This window comes from Aquila chrysaetos, chromosome 2 (assembly GCF_900496995.4).
Source record: "Aquila chrysaetos chrysaetos chromosome 2, bAquChr1.4, whole genome shotgun sequence".
NCBI lineage: Eukaryota > Metazoa > Chordata > Aves > Accipitriformes > Accipitridae > Aquila > Aquila chrysaetos.
Window position 1 is genome coordinate 67259649 of NC_044005.1, and position 22728 is coordinate 67282376.

Sequence of the window (22728 nt, forward strand, 5' to 3'; positions counted from 1 at the left end):
CCAACCCCATTTTAACTTTGAAGACGTGATACAGCATCAATGTGAAACACAACTAAAATGCTTCATTTTGCAATACCTTCTCAGACTGCAGCCTCATCTTAAACATTATAATGAGAATTGTGGATTCTTTTAGTTTCCAAATAGCCCTCAGGTACAACCAGTCATTTCACTTTTGCCCTTCAAAACTAACAAGCAGAAAGCTGTTTGCATCCTGATTCTAGCCCTTGCTCCAGAAAATTAACATTCCCGCAGAAAATCTTCCTCTCCAATTTACTCTGTTTTAATCACATCATAAGCCCTTTCCCTCCCCTTCCACTCATTAATCCTCTCTGCACACTACAACAGTTCTTTGATCATTCACCACTGAAAAGTCTGTGCAAATCAAAATGATGGTATTTCATGCTGGACTTATAAGGTAGGATTTGCTTTATCTAATTTAACTGCCCAGAATTTATATATTTAGATTTTCAGCCATTCATCTAAACTTCATTTACAGTCAGTGGAGAGAGACAGGCATCTTCAAGTATATAGTGATCCTACATATCTAAAATACATATCGTATTAATCATTCCTTGGTGGTATTTGAAAGGAGAAAGCCTAGGTGACAGGACCTACATGTAAAGCTACATGCCCAGCCTTTAGAGAGCTAAAGTTAGGTGAGATGAAGTAACTTTACTAAAAATCCTAACTACTTATTCCAGCTGGGAGGCCACTGTTCCCTATAAATTTCCAAATTACTTCCTCCTTTTTTTTTTCTTCTAAGCCAAATCAGTTTGTGTAATGATATTTCCAGCCAACTTTGTTGCTGACTATTGAGATGAGAGGCACTCAAATTCACATCAGATAACATAGCTGAGGATGGGCTAGAATAGTTAGCCTCTTGCTGTGGATAACAGGAAAGTTGTAACACTTTCAGAAAAAGTGATCTCTTCAGGTTTGCTCAGATCTATGCAGCTGTTGAGTGTTTACATTGCTTATGACCTAGATTTTTTTTTTAAATCTTTGATTTTTAGTAATACCCTTAGAAATTTTGAGTGCAGAACAAATACAGGAAATAGCAAAGGTACTGGCCCTATATAATTTATTCTGTTAAAAGAAATGAAAATAGTTTAATAAAAATGCAAGACATCTATTTGGACAGCACAATAGAAACCAGTATTTTTATTCTTGAAGCATTTTTTCTTTTACTGAATTCCTTTCTTTTTTTTTTTCCTAGCTGAACTGATAATTTGAACATAGCAAATTTTGCGGATCACAAATTGTCATTTCTAAAAAAAGTTTTAGTTGTTTTACACTTCCCTGTTAGATACTTGTGTTTGAACCTGTCCAGGTTCTATGACTTTTAATCATTTTCACTCCTGTCTTTTACCCCATAAATACCGATTCCCCAGTGTTGCTTATAGTTCTCCTAGAACTGCAATGAGACGCCTATAAACTGTCCTGTTTCGTGTTTCACTGGTATGACACTGCACCTTGTGTGTTCCCAGTCCATAGCCATGCCTCTTTTCCTGTGCAAGAGGCAGGCAGCCGGTGATGAGCTGCGGTGCTGGAGGAAGAGTTGTCTTCTCTCTAGGTACAGCTGTGCATCATAACCCCACAAGGCTGAGGGAGGATGTGGTAGGTAGAAGTGTTCCCTTGCCACGTGGCGGGACATTAGGAAACATAATTCTGTGTTACTTTACATAGTTGCAGCCATTCAACCTCATTCACATTTCTGCTACAAGTACACTTTTGAAAACTACATACGCTTCGGGTTTAGGCCCATGCGCTTCCTTAGCTGTAATGGTTCCTTTCCTGGAGCAAACTGACAAGTGATGGGTGACAACTCTGTTTCACCCCTCCCACCACACAGAATTACTAAATTCATATCCCCATGTCTTGGGCTGAATCAGGGTCAGATTATTCATCACCTCATAGGACAGATCCTTTGATGAATGTACATGATGAATACAGCACCCAGTCCAGCTCACCATATTATCAGACAAGTAAGTTCAAAGAGCAAGTCATGATGCAGTTTTCCAGTTTTAGTTGCTTTTGAATTTTATCAGTGAAAATCTGCTGAATTTAATAAGACAGCAATAAATAATAATGTAACCAAAGAGAGAGGCCAGATTGCATTAATTTTTGCCTCTCCTAGCTGCTAAATTTTGTGGAGCAGCTTGTTAATTTCACACTGTGGTGCAATGCATATTTAATTGTCAAGCCTCCACGACATCAAGCGATACAGAAACACAACACAGAGAATGGGATTTTTAGTCTGGGAGGACAGTTCAGGTTGGGATCTTCAGCCTTTTTCTGATGCTGTTAAAATATCCTCATTAATGATCTAGGTAACAGAATAAAGAATAAGACTATTAAAATTTTAGATAATGCCAAGCTGGATGATTTAAAAGCACTTTGGAAGAATCAGAAAGATCAGAATTCAAAGGTTCTTGATAAGTTGAAGAAGGAATCTAAAATCAAGGAGACAAAATTCACTAGCCATAAGTGTAGGGTTCAACATTTGGGAAGGCAAAATCAAAGGTGTAAGCACAAAATGAGTAATAACTGAGTTGTGGGGGATACTGCAGTGAAGGCTGTGAGAGTTATAGCAGATCACAAATGAAACCTGAGTCCCTGCTGGGATGTTATAACAAAAAAAAGAATTGTATCTCATGCTGGGATATATTAGCAAGAATGGTGTATAAGGGAAACAATTACTTCTGTTAAGTGCTGGTGAAAAACTGGAACTTGGGCAACACATTTAAAGAAGGACCTATAAAAAAAAACCAGAGAAAGACCACTGAAATAAAAGAAAAAAGTATTTCTGAAGCAGTTGGATTTATTTAATCTAGAAAAGAGAACAGATGGGACAGGCTGTGGCTACTAAAATGTGAGTATAAGGATATTCTCCATAGCTGTCAGAGGCAAGAGAAAAGTTACTTTGCAGGAAGGAAGGTTCAAGGCAACTGCTCAGGGGAAAAACAGGTTTATTCCCTTTGGAGTATGGGAAGGTTCTTCCTGGGTGGTTTCTGGCATTCCATTTAGCAGAGATAATGTAGTTAAAATCAGTTTATCTCCAGATACCATATTCAGTTCTTAAGTTCCTTCCCTGACAAAAATGCTTTTGATTCCATAACATAATCTGTGAAAACAGCCAGCTGTATTATTTATTTACTGTGAAAAATGTTTTAAGAGAGAGGAATACAGATCATCCTGACTTGAGAGACAATGCAAGTACAAACAGAAATACATGGAAGCTTATTTATTCTATGCATAATTTACTGTGGGATCTCGCCAAGGTGAATTACTTCCTTCCGAAATATTTAGTTAAAGGATGAAACAGATGGGAAGGGATTTTTTCTTGCTATGTGTCCATTAAATTATAATTTATGCCTACCAAACTATGCACTTTGTCCAACAGGGGACCCATACATGTACAGATCAGTTCCACTCATAGGTTATATGCTTAATAGATAAGTAAGTGGATATCAATTGAAAATCAACACAAAATAACTTAGAAAACAAAAACTAAGACTAAAAGATATGCTGACATAACTTTAGAACAAAATTCAGTGAAATTAGCTTTACATAATTTCAGAACCAAAATGGATTTTCTCCAGCAGACTTTTTTTAAGCCTCATGGATCATGTGCCATTGCAGGATAATCTAGTGTGTGATAACGGCATGCCTTACTAGCAATGTTCCCCAGTGAATGAACCAGGTATTCACCAAAAAAGGCTGCTCGGCCACAATATCTTGGATAAAGAATTCTGTTTTAAGATATTGCCAGTGGGTTCAGAGCCATAATATACCTGGAAACTGAACTTGACTAAATATAAAAATGGGACCGAGTAGAGTATTTTCCTTGATGAATTTCAGAGAAATTAAAAAGTAAGCAAGCTGAATTACAATAATCAGTTATCCCCCAGTCTTGCCTGCAGTTATATGAGGGTTTAATGTAATGCTGAGGTATAATCCTGTTTCAGTCACATCAGGTCCATTCAGGAAAAAAGGTAAGTGAACGCAGCCCTACACTCAGCATCACCTCAAAGTTTATGAGTAGTATGGGCCCAACTGAATGTTGCCATCCCAAGAATGAAATAGAGGGCCTTGTCATTGTATTGAGGTTTCTGCCAGAAAAAGGAGGAAGAAAGGTAGGATCTGAGGCAGAGGCAAAAAGTAGCGTAAATAAAAATCTCAAAATATATACCTTTCATTCACATTGTGCTAGATATCAGATGGTATCATCTTGCTGACATGAGGCTGATTCAGAACAGCTTCGGATACTGAATGTAAATTCAACTCAGCATAACCTGATTTTTTTATGAAAGCCATTGTTCTTCTAGCCAACTCTAACCAACTCTCATATTTATATGGAAGCTGTGCTGTGATGCAGATCTCTTTTACTGAGTTTTGATGATAAATTCATAATCTGTTACAACTTCAGAGAAGAATGTTGTGCCAGTAAAGAGTTTTGGATGGATAATATTTGTACTGTGAAAATTAGAACATAAGGAAATAGCAGTGGGGTCATAAACACATTAGCACTGCATTTTCTTATGTGGGTAACTTTTACATCTTAACTTTTGGATTTACTAGGTTTCACATTTCTTACTCAAAACTGCAAACAAACAAAACAAAACAATGTATGTTACACTGTTACAGTACTATTGTAATCTGTAGCTTTCAGGATTTTTGTCTAAAAGTATGAAGCACCTTTACCTAGCTAATGAATTAATTTCCTAACTTTTTTTTAAAAGTGAAGTGCAGTAGGTGAATAGGTGAATTTGGAAGGGCTCTGAACTTCCATTCAGTTATGTTTACAAACATGCAAATGTTCATTTGATTCATTAAAATCCTTTCATGCAGGGCCTCCGACCTGCCATGGTGCGTCCTTCTCCTATGCTTCTATAAACATTTTCATCCTCACTCGGCTCATTAAAAAATATGTCCCCAGATTCAAGGAATTTCAGCAGATGCTTATCAGAAGAGCAGAATTTCTTCTGCTCGCTTTCATTATTTCTCTTGCCTATCAGTTACAGTCCTATGCAGCCCATAATTTGAAGTATGAACAGAATCTTGCCTTCTATTTCAATTATATGGAAACTGTCCTTCTTGAGGAGGAATACATTCTATCGCTGAATAGATATTGTGTGGTGGGCTATAATGAATGAGCTCTTTAATCAAGAGCTATCTAGTCTCCAAATATCTGAAAAAGATTTAATTCACTTTACACAGTTGAACTCTGCAGGACTTTCATAGTATTCAAGGGAGGGAAGGTGATGAAACAGGACAAAATTTAGACATAAATTAGATTCACATTTTATATAATACCAATTGTAAAATTTTGTTTTCATTAAGAAGAAATTGCCACTGAAAAGGGGGTAAATTCACAGTAAATACAGGAGTGTGAATTGTCAGAATGTTGCCAAATTGATCATGCACTGAACTGTAGCAGCAAAAGATTTTTCCTAAATGAGTTTATAGCTGTTTCAGCGTAACATGATTACTGTCCCCAGAGAAGATGACAATGCCTTTTTGCAGGTGGTGGGATGTGATACTGTTTTAGTTCATGAGAAAGACTTGGTTCAAGAATTTAAATAAGTACATGGTATTAAATGCTTAAATCTGTACTTACCTTTAACCGCATTTTACTGGTGAAATATGTCCGTGACCATTCTCTGGGACTAGCTACTGTCCACACTAGTCAAGTTTATCCACAGGAACCGAATAGTCTCATATCAAGTGCCTCTCAGCATGAGAGGAGCCCTGAAATGTACTAGGGAGTTACTGGGAGGGCAGCACCTGGCCTGAGGCATAAATGGTACCAAGGGTCACTCTAACAATATAATAGTATACATCAGATTACAAAGCCTGCGACATGATGGAAAAAGTGACTTTACATATCTAATTCCCACTGCCTGTATCTACCTTTGAAGATTTGGTCCATAGTTTCACTAAAGGCAGATTTCAGAGAGAATTGAGCATTCCCCAGTCACTTTGAGGGCAGGCAAGGAAAGCAATTCTGTGGGGCCAAAAGCTGTGGGAGTGCACACACCCAAGCAAGGACAAGTCTTCTGATGTTCATGAGAGAGGACTGAGGGATTTATAGCTTTCACTCATCTGTGACTCCCAAAGGCTAATATTGGCTCTGGAATTAGTTAACGGAAACACGTCTATATTTTACAGAAAATTATGGTACCAAAAAATCTACTTGTGATTCCACACCCAATGTCATGATGCTGACACTTAGTAGTAGTGAGATACCTCTATCCACATGCTGCTGCCTCTGAGGTGTGTAGTTGGCTCGCACGTCCCTGGCAGCATGTTGTTTGGCACTTCTGAGAGTTAATGCAGGTACAGCCAGATAAGCTTTCAATTAACTCACACAACAGACTTGCTTTGAGAGAAACGATGCCGTTAGACAGTCTGCCACCTGCTGCCATATCCGAGGCTGACTGACAGAGTTGCGTGCCACTGGGGTTGCCTGAAGAGTGCACACAGACTGTTAAGTATCTAAGAAAGGGATTTTAGAAGTTGGCCACTGAATGTGGTGCTGCCACTGGTCTCCAGGAATGGAAAGCTCTGGCACCTGCGGGTCAGTTTTCAGATGCTGTCGTGGAAAGCTCACCATGGCGCTTCTGTATGAGGACATAAGAAGGATCAAACTGGGTTAGACTAGGAGTCTATCTAGCCCAGTGGTCTGTCTCCAAGAGCAGACACAAGCAGATGCCCAAATGTGCAGTATCGTAGGCTGCCTAAGAATTGTTTTTTAATGGCTGTTTGGCTGCATGCTTATTTGTGAGCAGCTTGTGTTTGAGTGAACAGTTGGGGAATGGTTGTTCTTTAGCAGAAACTCTTAGCCGTCATTCTCATATTTAAAAAAAATTATCTGGACACTTGAGGAATGTAGTCTTTGTAGGTGAGACAAGAAGAGAAATATGTGTGGAAGGAACTTAGTGTGATTCTTACAAAATGAAGACAGTCTGAGGAAGAAGGAAGAGGTCTGAAATTGGATTAAAAGTGAAGCAGCAGTTGTTTCAGCACAGAAGCTTGCTTTGTCTTTCATGTTTCTCCACAGAAGGTGAAAGGTTGAACTTGTGTTTCTCTAAGAGTGTGCAGATGGCAGATATTTATACTGCTGCATGGTAGAAGGAGATATGTATCAGAATTAGATATTTTAGACATTTCCTAAGGATATGAGGCTTAAGTGATTACTTTCTCTCCTTCTCTGCCTGTCTCTACCTGTGTTTCCCTTTTTGGCTCTCTCTTTCACACTTCATAATTTATCAGCATATAAGCTAATTTCACAGAGTGTTAGTAGATGCAAAGATAATGTGTTCACATAATGTTCATCAAAATGGGCAACTAGACAGTTCAAATAGACCTGTAAAGTCTCCCTTCTGAAAGAAAACCTGGCTTATGAATGCAATCCTCCAGAGACATCAGGGAATCCACAAGAGAGAGCTATTATGAGTGTCCTGATTGTGAGAAAAGCTTTAATCAGACATCACGCCTAATTATATGCTAGAGAATCCAACTACAAGACCTGAATTCATAAAGCTAGGCTTCATTGCTTCCTCTGCTAGAGAATCTTAAAAGAACTAAATGTCTTTTAAGAGGATGGGGCTGGTGATGGACTTCACTGCAAGACTGCTGTGGAGAGGCATTGTTATGTTTAGTAAATAGAGTGAGGAAAGAGCAGCATGTTGTCTAGGTAAAAAATGATGGTGGAGAGGGATGTTTTGAGAAACTTTTTAAAACCAGGATACATTGTGAAGCAAAACCCACAGAAGTAATTAGCTTCAGAGGAGATAACAAAGCTTATTAAGCATGTATTCTTCTGTCTTGGGGGGTGTAGTATCATACAATGGAGATATTACTGCAAATATTAGAACAATGCAATCAACAATGCCTTGAAATTAATGTTTCTGGACTTCACAAGCAATTTCAATTATATTATGCTAATATGTTAAATTAGGAAAACAAAAGTTATGTAAGGCTTTTAGATAACACTAGGGTGCTGAGCTGGTAAATGAATGAAGGGAATTCTCCTGTAGCGGGAATAAGGGACTGAGAAACAGTTAAAGGAAGGTAATTGGGAAATGCCTTCAAACTGAAGCAATCAGCTATTTGGAGAACAATAAGAAATCACTGTGAGACCAGAAGCATCACCAATAAAGGTCTCTTTGGGGAGGAAGATGGAAAAGGGATCAATCGTTTTAGAGAAGTACTATTGAATCTGTTATTACCAAGCATCTCAAATACTGTGTAAAAGTCTGTCTAGTCACTCAGATTCAGGAAGGATAAATTCTTCTTGACAGCTAAGAATATCAGGGCATGGCAAACTCATGATGTGAAAAGCAAATGGAAGAACAAACTGAAAATGGAGAAGGGATGCAAGACTATGAGAACACATCATGAGCATAAGCTTAAGGGAAAGAGAAAAGAGTTTCTTCCCCTTAAGCTGAAGAGCAGTGCCATCACAAGATGAGATGGGCTTCCATGAGAAGGAATATTTTAACTACTGAAGCACTGAGATTCCAGAGCAGCAAAACAAGTAATTTTAAGCTTAAGTATGAAAAATATACTCAGATTTGCTGAGAATTGCTAGTTCTGGGTGTTCTGGCCCAGAATGTGTCCTTTTCAGTCCAGTCTTAAATCTTAGATATCAGGTTGGCAGCAACTGTAGAAGACAGACAGAAGGCTACAGAGTAGAAAAGTAATTGGTAGGGAGAAGACAGCTACCTCTTCAGTAAGGATAGCATTAAATATTTTCCAAAACATCTAAATGTTTCACTGAAGACAAGTTGTAGTTGCCTTAAAAAGATTGTGCTGAGAGTTTAATAGAAGAATCTCTGAGACATCTCTATTAATGATGTGGTCATCTGTAAAGTCAACTGCTTTGTAAGGTTATGCATCAATATCCACCTCGGGGAGATGCTCCCACATAATTTAGTCACAGGTTTCATTACGGGATTAAGAAATTTAGAAAACTGCCTAAGGCCTGTTTTCTGACTAACTTTCAGGGAGGATTCTAGAGATTTTCTGAGTGGAAGGGTTTAGCAGATCCCTTGCAGAAGTGCAATGGCTCGAAGTGAGCTTGCTCAGGTGCTGGGACAGTGCAGGCAGGTGTTCATGTTGTTATACAGCTATGCTGTACAACAGCTGAGCTAGTTCATTCTGCTCATGACTGTCCTGGGCTGTGCAGACAGCCCAGCTAGCTAAAGTGTAGTATGTCATTCATAAACTCTGCTTCAGTTCTTTAATGCGAAAGATGAAAACATGAGTATTTATGCAAGGCACCGTTTGTCTGGAAAGTAAAGGCCTTAATTCTGCAAACACTTGTGCAGATGCTTTACTTAAGTGTGGAAGGAGGCTCAAAACCATTTAAGTCTACAATTTGCAACATCAAGGAAAGACATTTTTATAGATGCTGAAGGGTCAGATCTAATTCACTAACTCTTTGATCTCCTAGGTTGAATGGGATTGGTAGCAGTGAGAATTATTATCATTATTGTGCACATTCCTGCATATTTTTGCTGATAAGATAGAGCTCATGAACCATGTTTTCATTTGTAAATACATATTTGAGCCTTACAAAAAAGGTAAATGAGCTCTGTCTTGCTATACAATATGTTTATCTGTGTAAAGCATTCATCTTGAACACTAAAATGTAATGCATCAGACATGTAAAATCACTACAAAGATTAAGGTTTTGGCTCTGTAATTTTTGTGAGAGGTTTTGAGTGATAATATTAAGTGCCATTTCTCAGAGCTAGTGGGAAAGAGGATGCTATTTAATATCAAACAAATGGAAGATAAAAGAATTTTTCAGACATCCAACATGAAAGACATGAAAAAGGACGGAGACAAAGAAAGCTGCACTTTTGAACACACTCTCTTGTTGACCTAGATCTCATATGGCCGACGGGTGGCCTACAAGCTCAATCCTGCTCGCCAGGCAGTGCTCTCCAGCTCTCAGGAATGCTTGGAGATGCATCTGCACTTTATTATTGCTGGGTGGCTTGTCCAGGGTGCTGGAGAGCTCTGTGGGTCCGTATGGTGCTCTGTGCTAGCCAGAAGCCAGGACGCTGGGTGCAGACTCAAGCGCTGTGCTGAGGCAGAGCTGATAAACCCTGCCGGACATGAGCTGAGCCTGTGCAGGCAGATATCACTGTAGTAAATTGTATGGTATGTCTAGCTGTATCTGGTTTTATTCCTATTAATCAGGGAATCTTGGATAACAACTGACTAAATGGTTATCCTCTACTATTGGTCTGTCCCCTCAGTCCTGCTTGTTGTCTCTGAGCTCAAGACTGGGTCTAGTATGGTATAACTGCATGACAGCTTGGAGCTATATTAGAATAAAAGGTTTCAAGGGTAATTGACACATCCGGCTGATTGCATTACAATATATTTGGTTGACAAGCAGAACTAATTAAAAAGCACCTGATTGCCCATGTACCTTGTTACATTTCATTTCAGTGCACTTATCAGTGAATTAAATCTAATTTAGTGACAATGAAGGGGCAGTGGAGTAAGGGTGTAGGGCGCACTAGTTCAAGGTTACAGAGGCTTGAATCATTCTAGCTGGAAATAGATTGTTTTTGTGTTGGGTTTTTTTTTTTTTTCTTATGTCAAAATGCTAACAGAAAATGCAAAAATATAGTTGCTGTAGAAGGAGAGGGCATGATATGGCTGAGGGAACCAAATGGGCATAAGGTGGAGACAATGTCAACAAATGCCAGAAACAGTAATGGTGCTAGTAACAATACTGGGCAGCTTAAAAACCAAAGTGAACTTTGTAACTTGAGAGTATGTGTCTGAAAGATGGCAATCAGCTATTAGGTGATTGCTCCTATTGCAGGAATAACATGATTGTGGTATAGCAGCAATTCTGTGGCTATACAGAAATTATTTTGAAACCTTTTGCAACAACTCTACCATTTTGATTAAGCACATCCCACTGAGTATGTGTTCTTCACACATGACAGAATTTAGATGACAGAAGCTAAGAGAAGAATGAAAATGCAGTTGATGACATTTTCCTTATTCAAGAATCCTGTCATTGAAAAATAGCCTCCTTTGGGAAAAAGAAACATCTCATAAAAAGTATTGAAATTAGTATGCAATTTCCCAAATTAATGTTAATATTATTTTAGCTATTACTGAAATCTTAAGTTTTTGATTAAAGACAAAAATTTTGAGAGTGATTTTGATCTTTCATAAAAATATAAACATCACAAACAACTAATTTTGACTGAAAAGATGAAACCTGATAATTTTTTACCTTTCAACACAAGCAGCTTTGTTTTATTTCATTTTTCTGATTTGTTGTACATCAAAATCAATTGTAATAACAATTGTCATTGAACTGCTAGTTAATATGTTATTTTTTAATGTGGCCTTAGGCAGGATTAAAGATGAAGACACCCCAAGCAGGTGAGCTGAGTTGCTCTCAGACTCCATTTACATTTTTAAACTTGTAACTCCTTTACACGTAGTGGGAACTTAGAAATTCATTGCACCTCTGTACATCTACATGTAGAAATCTGCTCTGAGATGTCTTAACTGCAGCCAGGTCTTTTGCCTAAAGGCTTGTTATCCTATCCAAAGACTTTATTGGAATTATATTATATGTTGAGACAATGTATGTCTTGAAAGGAAGCTGTTGTTTTAGTCAGTGTGAGAATTGACATGGGGTGTTTTGTGGTGCAGTGAGCCAGGATGCAACCAGCTAATGGACCCAGAAGTAGCATAACTGTTTGTCTGTCTTACCTTCTCTATTAGCCTTGCTGAGAGGTGCTAGCCTGCTCTCAGACTCACACTGGCTGCATGTTTGGTTCAATGAACTGTTTTGTGCTGAAGGACCAGCCTATGTAAAGCTTACGTGGGGCTTATTGCTTGTTTCACTGCGTGAGGAAGTTGTCCCCACAGCAGCCTTATCACCCCCAGATGTGGTTTCAGGATCTGTAATAGCTCCCTATTGCTGGCAGCGTTAGGAACCTGCACACCTTCTATGCATGACTGGGGTTTTTTTTGGCGTTTCACTTCAGTGCTGTGCTTTCAGAAGCAGATCATTAGGTCGGCTGCTTCTGACATTCAGGGGCAGAGACCTGGCTTTCCAAACACACAAGGCTTTGTGTTCAGTAGGTTGGTGTATCCAGGGGGAGTTTGTAAGTGAGACAAAGAAGAAATGGATAATTTCAGGAAAACAGTTCTGTTTTAAAGACAGAAATTTGTATGTTCTGTCCTAGGTAGAATTTTTGACATGGTATTTGAATGCGAGAAGGAGAAATGAGAGGGGGGGAATGTATAAAATGTGGCAGGGACTTCTTTCCCGTATACTATTAAAAAAATTAATCTGTCTCTGTACTTGTCAAGGATCAGTTCAAGATCATGGTAAATTTGGTTTAAGTAAATGGCATAAATTAAATAAACTTTTAAAGAATGTATCCAAATTATCAAAGTATTATAAGCTCAGGAGGAAAACAAATTTGCCTGTCTGATAGAAAGGAAAAGGATTTTTGAAGACCCCAATCCATTCTTCAAGCTGCACAGTAGCCAGACACAATATTCTGTCTTGGATAAACTTTGCGACCACTGGGGCCAAATGCTCTGTTCTACTGGGAATACTGCATTATTTATTACATTTATCTCAGTGACAGCTATTTCAACTTGTTGTATATATTTTTAAAAATAAAACTGACACTATTGTGTTAACCATTTGCTATTTTAGATACAGTTAATCTCTGCAAATGTAGGTAGATAAAGCAATGAAATGTCAGCATGTAAATTACTACTCTAATCCTCTGAGAACACTTAAAGATAATTTTTTTTTGTAAGATTACATAGACCTAATAAAGCCCATTTTCCAGTAGCAAATATCTTGTAAATTCAGAAAAATCAAATGATTGCTCAAAGACTGCTGCATAATTATGTTGCTAAAAGCAAAGCAAAATAACCTCAACTGTAGTACCATACTGATTCAGCTCTGTTGCTTGCTGTACACAGCAAATGCATGCGACAGTCCATATGAATTCAGTCTGACCCTGAACACTTACAATAATTTCATGTGTACAGCTTAAAAAGAACTAAAATTCTGTTTGTGAGATCTCAGCCAGAAGTCATGGGAATGACTAGCAACAATCTTCAGATCAGGCTCCTGATGAGAGCTACGGCAAGAAAAAAAAGAAGACATTAGACCTATGAAATAATGATCAAAGACTATAGTACACTTAGAATGTTCTCTTTTTATTTTAAATATACCTATTACAATAATTTGTTAGGCTTATATAGAGCACTATTATTTACATAATTCAGTGTTTATCCTTTGGGGAGAATTCCAGTGTTCAATAAATAAGAGTCAGTGAGCTGCTTGTTAACCATCTTGGAATCAGAGTTCTGAAATATTGATTTCACATAAATGATGAAAGTCCTTGAAATGGTTACAGTTACCTGTAGTTTCATACAGTAGGTATCTTCTGACTGCAGTCAATTTGTGTTGAAAACTCTGAATATAGCTATACGTAATCAGAAAAAAGTTAAACAAAAACATCAAATTAAAAAAATACTGAAAAACATCAGTGAACCTCTAAATTTTTCAGATGCATCTCAGGCTGATGATATTGTTAAAAGGGAACAAAGAAACAGTTTGGTAGAATCCCTGTTATAAAATGTCTAGATCATGGGGCAAAATATACAATCACTAATAAATAAAAAATACAGCTTTTTACAAGATCTCCCTTTAACATGGCATCTTAAAATGTGCCTGCAGGTAAGAATGGTTTTCATTATTTTTATTAAAATTCAATTTTCCATGGTTACTGTTTCTCACACATGAATTTATGCATTATATATATACTGTATAAAACACATAAAAGATTAAGTTGTCAGTACAAGGAATATCATTAGCTGAGAACATGAAGCAAGGGTTCACATCAAATCCCACTCAATGCTATGTGTCTAAGCTCAAATACACAAGAAAGGGACTTCGGTCCTGATCTTGCACTAAGAGAGTAAATGTGGTCCCATGTTTCTACATACAGAACTTACTATCTTTACTGACATCGTACCAGTCCTGCACGTGTCAACCAACCTATTTTCACGTGACCCACCACAGAAAGTGGGCTTGAATCAGGACAAGCAGCTTAAGGGTTTTTCTCCTAATTCTCATCAATATATTTCAGAGGTCAAGTCCATGGCACATTGTGCGAGTGGCTGAATATCTATGACATTCAGCTATGGCACCCAGTTTCGTTTCCCCAACATACAGAAAGACAGAAGGGGAACACAGCTCATGACTACCAGACATTTATCCTAGCAAATGTAACATTATCATCATTATCATGGAATAGAAACTATCATTTATTGACAGCGTGCCTGCTTGCTCAACAAAACATCTTTGATTTCAGTAGCATTACAGTTTGGCAAAGAATAGTTTCTGAATTATCTTTGTTACAGTTTTGAATCTCTGGCACATTTAAGACACCCACCCACCTATTCAAATAATATTTTAAAGCAAAATTAATGTTTGATATAAAATAACAGTTGTGTTGTAAATGTGGAAAAATAGTCTACAAAAAATAAGTATAAAAGTGATCTCAAATTTATGAATATGTTTCATATAAACAAGTCCAGATGACTAATCTGTGTGTTAGAAATGGCCCTTGGTAGGCTGTGTCACAACAGTACATCACATTTTTCACAGTTTACAATAGCACAGTTAGATTCACAATGTGATGACACCTTATATAAGAAAAATAGTATTTTACAAACTATACATTTGGCATCTATTTTTAGATTTTTTTTGTTTCTTTTTCAGTTCCTTTTTTCTTTTTCCTTTTTTCTTTTCTTACAAAATAGTGCAAAATTACAGTGCGTTAATAGAAGATTTTGCAAATCCTAATAAAAAACAGTATATGTAACTGTTTTGTTCATTCACTGGAAACAGTTTGGCACATTAAGATTTTGTGTAGATGGAAAAGCTTCTCACTTTCTTCTCTTCAGTATATCCACTGAATAATTAAAACATTAAATTACACCAAGGGAGTTAACTGTCCAAACTTTTTAATCTCATGTCTTATAACATGTGTGTTACAAAACAAAACAGCAAAGGCAAATGTAGATTTTGAGGTTAATTTATTTGCCAAACAGCATGTATCATACTGACTTTTCTTGTCATGTTATAAAGAAAAGGATTGATGGGAACATTTTTCATCTGGTGACTGCTAAAGTGTTTAGTTACAGCTTCAAGGCTCTATAGGAAATTTATCCCAACTTTAGATATATAAGGGCTGGATTACCATGTATCTTTCAAATTTTGCTATCACGCATGTCCCTGTATCTGGATCCAAACAGGCTGTATCAAGCCAGGGGGATAAAGTTTCACCAAAGCCTGTTTTCCACTGGACTAATTCATATAAAGAATAACAAACAATTGCTTTTGCTGCCAATTTGCAATGATGAAATTATTTTCCTACTAATTATTTACTTAGGAATGTTAATGAAGAGTTCCCCCATGTATGAATAGTTCATTTGTACAGACTGGCACCATACCTCAAAAAAATGCCAATACTCTTATTACTTGGAACAGCAAAGCCTTCTGCATAATCATAAACAGGCATGGTACAGGCTGCAGGAGTGAGAGTGTCCTAAGCCACCCCGTGAGCGTGCCAAGAAATGCACAGAAGATGTCAGATGAGTCCCTGGTCAGTTCTTTGCCTCCTTGGCTGAAAGCAGGAATGAGAAACCTGACTGAGATCACCAAGTCATCTACCAGAGGTTGCCAAACAGTGGTCTGTACCAACCTACTCATAATTCAGGCTATTAACCTGGAGGTGAAAGGCTCTCTGCCATACGAGCAAATCTCTGAACTATTCACTGCACAGAGACTGTTGGTTTCAGTTAATTGCGTAGAGAATATGGTGACATAAAAGATTCCCAATTAATTACCTTTCCAATAGAGTAATGAAGTGACTTTTTCCAATATGAAAACTGCAGGGTGATGTCTCTAGGCCTAATTATTTCTCATGAGTTTATGGTTTTATCATCTGTATCACTCTGCGGCATTTGTGCCATGAATTAAAATTACTACTGCATGGTTTATTTAATACATTTCTTGGCATTTCTGTACCTTTTATGAACATATCTAACCAGTATGAATTTTACACTGATTCTCTGAAGGTAGAATTGGCTATAGCACTAGAACTAGTTATTCAAATATTAGAAGGGAAACATCCATGCATAAGAAGGCTGGTTTTTACCCCAGCCATTCCACCCTTGGCTCAATCCTTTATCACTAGCATGGAATCTCCTAAATTACCTGCTGACTCTGGTGGAAGATTTGCCTGAGCAAGGAGTGAAAGATGAAGATGAAGCTGAAATAACTATCTTGTATGAATCATATTGATTGATTTCTAACATTTAAAAATCACTTATATTAAAAACAAACAAATAAACAAAACAGAACTGTCAGCCAATATTAATGAAAAAGCCCACCAGCTGGCCAATAAACAAATACTTCCCCTGGACTCTCTTCTCAATAATGTACGAGATTTGACCAAGGAAACACTTCAGTATTTGATTAACTTTCACCGTTAGGTTTAAATAGGTCAGAAGCCTCCTTGTCAGCCTGCACACACACACTCTTGTTCCCGCTTTGCACACACAGTTAGTTGATCACTCACAGAGTCTCATCTAGACTGAACCAAATACTTTCCTCCAAAAGGAAAATTGGGTATGGCTGAGACTGACTCTCTCTAGGGCACACAGTCCAGTTTAAAAGGATGCACATGTGACCAGGTTTTATGCCTTCTTCCTAGGACAGTCCTTGAAACACCATCTCAGCAAGCCTCAGCTCCTCTCACCTCCTTATACCTTAAGCAGGTTTGCTCACCCTGCACAGCACAGGCAGGCTGTAAGGTGGAGTGCCATGCTGGGTGGTTGGCATGAGGTGATGGTGGCACATATAGTAAGCTGAAGCAGAAGAGTAGGGCCAAGGGATATTGGATAGACACTAAGCCAGAATTAGTCCAAACAGTTTTCAGTGTGGTGTAGCCAGTCTACTCACAGGGTGGACACACATGAAGCAAAAGAGGCCACACAAATTGGCCTCTGTTGGCTATAGACTGTGCTTTCTGGCACAATTCCCAAAGGCAATAAAAACATACTGTTTGAAGCCCCAGTGCATTAAAGCATTTAAGATGCTCTTAAATTTAAGCACGTGCTTGAGTCTCATGGTCATATGCATATGCGTAAGGTCTTTCTTGAATCAAGTCCAGAAAGTATTGTTGCATGAGTACATGAAGATTTACTTCAAAATCAAAAAAGAAAAGAAAATAAGAATAAGGATTCTTGAAGTCAGATAAGAAATGTGATTAGCTTACTGACAGACTTCAGTCTTGTCTCAAATGTTATTTTTTGTCTAGTAAAAGAGATAATTCAAGGCCAACAGGAGTCCCATTCTTGAATAATCAGCAACAGTTATTGGTTATTTAACTGAAGCTTGCTTGATTAGAGATGGAAGAAAATTACCTGTTATGTTTGTTTTTTTAAAGCCCAGTTTGAGAAACAAACACGAGTAGCTAGAAAAAGTAAGTAGTTGATCTGTGCTCAGTAGTGCCAATTTCCCATAACTTGCTCAGCCTGCATGAACTCTACAAATCCCCACATTCTTGCTCTCTCAGTCCAACCTGCATTTTATTTGATCTGTTTCTTAAAAGACAAATATATTGCTGTATGTGTCTCACACAAGCTCAGGCCGCTTGTTCATTGTGAGTACAGCTGTCTTGGATGGCAAGAGGTATGCAAAGAAACTGGCAACCAGGATTCACCAAGGAATGGAGATCTCATACTGAGCAAGAGCTGCTGTGTCTGTGAAATGAAAGGAAAACTCTGCTTTAAAAGGATCTGCTGTCAGTTTTGTCTGATGTCTGTTCACGTTCAGTGGGGTAGCAATGCATCTGCAGTTAGTATTGTATCTGTTTCAGGTCTTATTTTCCACACTGAGAAAGGCAGTAATGTTGGTAGCTCAGTGCACGACAGAGAGCCTAAAAACATCCAAAAGAACCCATTGTAAAAGAAAGAAAAATGATTACTCTCTGTCTTCAGAAACTGCTGAGTTAACTTGTGACAAGTGCATATGCAAGGTTATTGTGGGCTGGCAAATAAAGTAAACTGAATGCCTGGGATAAAGTTGTTGAGAAAATAGTAAGAATTGGTATGTTTTCTCATCTCTCATTTCTTTTTTTCTTTTACATCTTCATTTGCCAGTGGTACCAAGGCATAAATAATGCTTTGTTCTCTATTTTAACTAATTCAATGTAATTTACCCTTCTATAATTAATTGATTTTCCCCATGCTCCTTCATAGTGATTTACTATTTGAGTCTATTTATGCTGGCTGTTCATGTAGGGTAGCTCACTGAAGGAGCACAGACATCACAATGCTAAATGTTATATACAGACTGGAATCAATCTTCTGTGAGTTAGGTGTGTAGGTCTAGGTAGACTGCCTTTATGCATGCATGGAGTCCAGATGTTTTACATCCATTGCTTCACATCATTTACCACCTAGGCTGGACATGCCCAAAGATGCTTTATCTTCTGTCAGTAAAACTCTTTACATCCAGAACCGCTTAAGGCTTGATACCTCTAGATGACTTTAAAATCTTCATAAAATGGCTGGCTCACTTATTTTCCAGCCCACAGTCCTCAAGAATGTCAGTGAGGCATTAGGCTCATGTTTCTTGTTTAGAATTTGGTCATGTTTCTTGGTCATTTCAATCTGGATTAGATTCCTCTCCTGTTCTATCAATCTTTGAAACAATTTGCAAAGTAGACAAGCCTTGTGTGGAGTTTCTGTGAAGAGAACAACTCTCTTTCCAGTTCCATCAAAAGACTTTCACATTTGTTAAAATGCAGCCCAAGATTAGCCGTGCTGACTGGATCCAGTGCTCACAGAAGTAATGACATTACTTACAGTCTTAAAATTAGTATATATTTTAAAACTTTCCTGTGTATACACTGACTGATATTTTTAGTAACAAGACATCTATCTTATTATTGTGCTTACTTGTTATTAATATAAGAAATTATCAGCTGAATCTTAATGCCAAGAAACCAGTCTGATTTGACATAAGGATTTGTAACACACAGCACAACTCCCACTATCTGAAATGAGGAATTAAATAAGGGACTGTGCATGTTCACCAAGGGGTGAATGTACTTCCACTGAGATCAATGCAAAGAACTTCCAAATTCCAGCATCAAGGGAATCACTTTATCCAGCCAAAGCAGTGGCATATTCAGTGACTGAGAATTTCACAGTCCTCCTGAAAACAGAAGGTATGATCTCCTACAGGACAGACTGTAGGCAATAGCCACTTGCTTTCAAAATGATAGAAATACTACTCACATTACATCCATGTCAGCACTTTGTTTTTAGAAGATTGGGTTTCATTATATTGCATTAATTTGCAAGGTAAGATCATCTTGTTTTGTACTGGAATGCTGGTGAGTTTAGGAGGTTCACAGTATATTGCAAACTAGCTTTTAAAGACCACAATAAATAGTATAAATAAATATCTGGATCAGAATACAACTTTTGACACCATAGGGAGAGCACAAGTGTTTCTATAACCTTTCTGTGTAGTTTCCTGTTTTAGAAATTTAACTACATTACATTACTCTTACAGCTTTCTGTGTTTCTATTCCAGCCTGGGGTAAAAAAAAAATCTGACAAATCACCTTATCTTTTGCTAAATGCTTATCATTGTTTATCCCTTTTTCCTTTACTTCAGCAACGCTGTTGTCTGCAAGTTTAATCTGAAGTACTTGATCAACTACTTTGCTTGATCAGGGTCTTAAACATCACATAAACTAAAGTTTTTCCAGTTAAACTTTTTTTTCTTTTTCAGTAGAAGGTGTTGACCTGAAAAACCAAGCTGATTGGCTTTCACTTGATGCCAAAACATATCCATACATTTATGTCATTAAACCAACCTTGTACATATAAATGTAGATAGCAGCAGATATTTAACTCCTAGCTGAAAGAAAAAAGTAATAAAATCAAATGACACATATTAAAAGCAGGCATTTTAAACAATCATGACAATCATCACATTTTCATATTTTCTATCAGACCAAATTTCATACTTAAGAACCTATTTATATATTCAAATTTTGATAGCATCTGCTGCTCTTAAGAGTGCATTTGTTTATACCTGTCACATAAAATATTTTCAAAACCCAAAATTCATTAGCTTAATGAGTTGAATGGTTGAATATGTCAGCCTGATAACTTATTTACTGAATTTTAACATATTTCTTTCAGAAAATAAACTGGTCATTTTTTTTTCCACATTCATGAGTCATAACAGTGAGTTGTCCAGCTACAGTTAAAATTCAACAGATCTTCACAAGACTGGGGAAAAATTCACAATTATTCAAGAAATTATATGAGAGAAATTTCTAAAATTTCTCAACAAGTTATTTCTAAAAATCCATTATTACCAGCTGAATTCAGTGCATGAGGCTGATGTAATCAAATGCCTGTGTTAAGATCTGTTTATCTCCGTATCAGTATAACACCACTTAAAGCCCTGGTTCAGGTAAACAATACTTGAGACACAATGAGACTGAAGGACATGCTGCATTTAAATACACTCAAAAGTTGGATGAATCTGGACTTTGGTCACTAAGGTTGTTCATCTTCTCTATAGCTGACTTCTTTATTCTTCGGAGGGTAAGAACAGACATATTCCTAAAGTAACTTACTGGAGCTATTTGTTAGGAAACATCTTATTTTTAGAAACAAAGACTGTCTACTACAGTAATACCTTTTAAAAACTATATTTCTAGGTTCATCACCCTTAAAAAGGGGTGCACTTGATCACTCTGGAATAATGGTAGGTATTGAACTTTACTGTGTTCTTAAAATGTAAGAAGAACCATAAAAAACTTTACTGTCTTTTGAAATATTAGACACGTTTCAGACTGGAACAGCAAACTATGTTCTTAAGGTTCTCTCTGGCATTTAAAAGTTGTGTCCTCATTTTCCAAACAGGTTAAACAGCAAATGTAATGTAAAAAATAAAAAGGAAGTGTTAAAAATGACTACTTTAGAGTGTAAGTCTGGGACATATTTCACAGAAAGTGTGGAAAATCTTGTTTAAAAATTATAGTAAACAATCAAATATTCTTCAGTGCACATAATTAGTATGTACATTATAATTTAAAACTGAGTATTGATGACTGCTGCTGCTGATCTTTTAAAATCTCTTCCAAAATAGAAATAGGTTAGCCAAGAGAGGATAGCTGATAAACCGTGACATAAGGTTCTCTTTTCTTTCTCTTTTTTCTCTTTTTCTTTCCTCTCCACTTGGACTGAAGTTTCTTCTGGCTTCTTCAAAAAAGTGCACGCACACACACACACACACACAAACACACACACACACACACACACACACACACACACACACACACAGAGATTAATTCCAAAACCATTTTTCTAAATTTCCGATGGACTTGTATTCCTGGTGTCTTTTCACATGATCACAGGCAAGACATGCATGTGACTCCCAGAATCTAGGAAGATGCACTGAGAAATCCTTCTTCCAGTTGAAATAACTAAGGTACATCTTGTTATTTTTGTCAAGCATCAGAAGATATTCTGCCAGCTCTCTGGGGGAGAGAAAATCTTCCACATGTATGAAAGAGTCTGCTGGAATGTAATTCTCATAGTTTTCTCTGGAAGGGCCCAGTACAACCGGTACTGATCCAGCCAGAAGAGCATTGTAAAGTTTCTCAGTAATGTAATCTTTGTGGATTGAATTTTCAAAGGAAAGGTAGAATTTGCAAGTAGAGATAGTTGGAATCAAGTTTTTATCATTGACATAGTCTCCAAAGGCTTGTCCGTAGGTATGGATTTCAATGTATTTGCTAAGCTCATTGTAATACTTGACTCGAGCGTGTTCAGGGTTCCAGTTACTTACAACCCAACAGACCAAGTTTTCCTTACTTGGCACTTCAAATGTAAAGGAACTTGTACCAACCATCATGAAGCCGTAAGGCACCTGAATATCTGAATCACGCCGGTAAGTCAGGGTCAGGTTAAAGAGGTGTTCAATGCCACTCTTTTGTGGAGTATGGGTTGGAGACTCCAAGTTCATCCAAATCCACTTCTGGAATGGTGGCCTGGCTTGCTGAGGTAAATTAGTCAGATCCCAGCTAATGTCCCTGTGATGGATGAGAACAGCATGGGATCTGTTATATAGAGAGCGGTCAATAGTCAGATGGCACCCGTGGATATTGAACATTGTTTGGCAGGATGTTAGGTCGAATGTCTGACCAAATGGCCAAACCCAGATCAAAATAGTAGTTTCATTAAGATTATCAGTTTTGGAAGAAAAGAAACTCTTCATTTTCAAAACTGAACTGGCTGATTCTATAGGACCAGAGATCCAGCTATTTGTTGGTTTGATATAAATTAGTATAAATGCCATGAAACAACCAAGGACAATGAAGATAATAAAAAATGGCCGGAAAATTCCTTTAGATGTCGATGTCATAATTTGTTCTGAGAAAAAAAGAGAGGAAGAGAAAGAGAGAAAATAACATCAGGTATTAAATTGCATATATACATTCTGTTAAAGCAATCAGACATCAGACATCAAAATGGATAGAACTTCAATAACACTGAGCTGTAACCTTAGAAATGTCCTTTGAGTGGAGAGGGTATGGG

The 22728-nt window shown here is 37.4% G+C and overlaps 1 protein-coding gene across 5 annotated transcripts in view; it reads right to left on the reverse strand.

The window, feature by feature from the left end:
• Positions 1-13218: 13218 nt before the first annotated feature.
• FUT9 (fucosyltransferase 9) overlaps positions 13219-22728 on the reverse strand; it is a 114790-nt gene continuing 105280 nt past the window's right edge. For all 5 annotated transcript variants that reach the window (XM_030029531.1, XM_030029522.1, XM_030029549.1 and 2 more), the window contains exon 2: positions 13219-22563. In XM_030029531.1, the coding sequence (XP_029885391.1) occupies positions 21476-22555 (1080 nt within the window). In that variant the 5' untranslated portion in view covers positions 22556-22563 and the 3' untranslated portion in view covers positions 13219-21475. The remainder of the gene's footprint in view (positions 22564-22728) is intronic.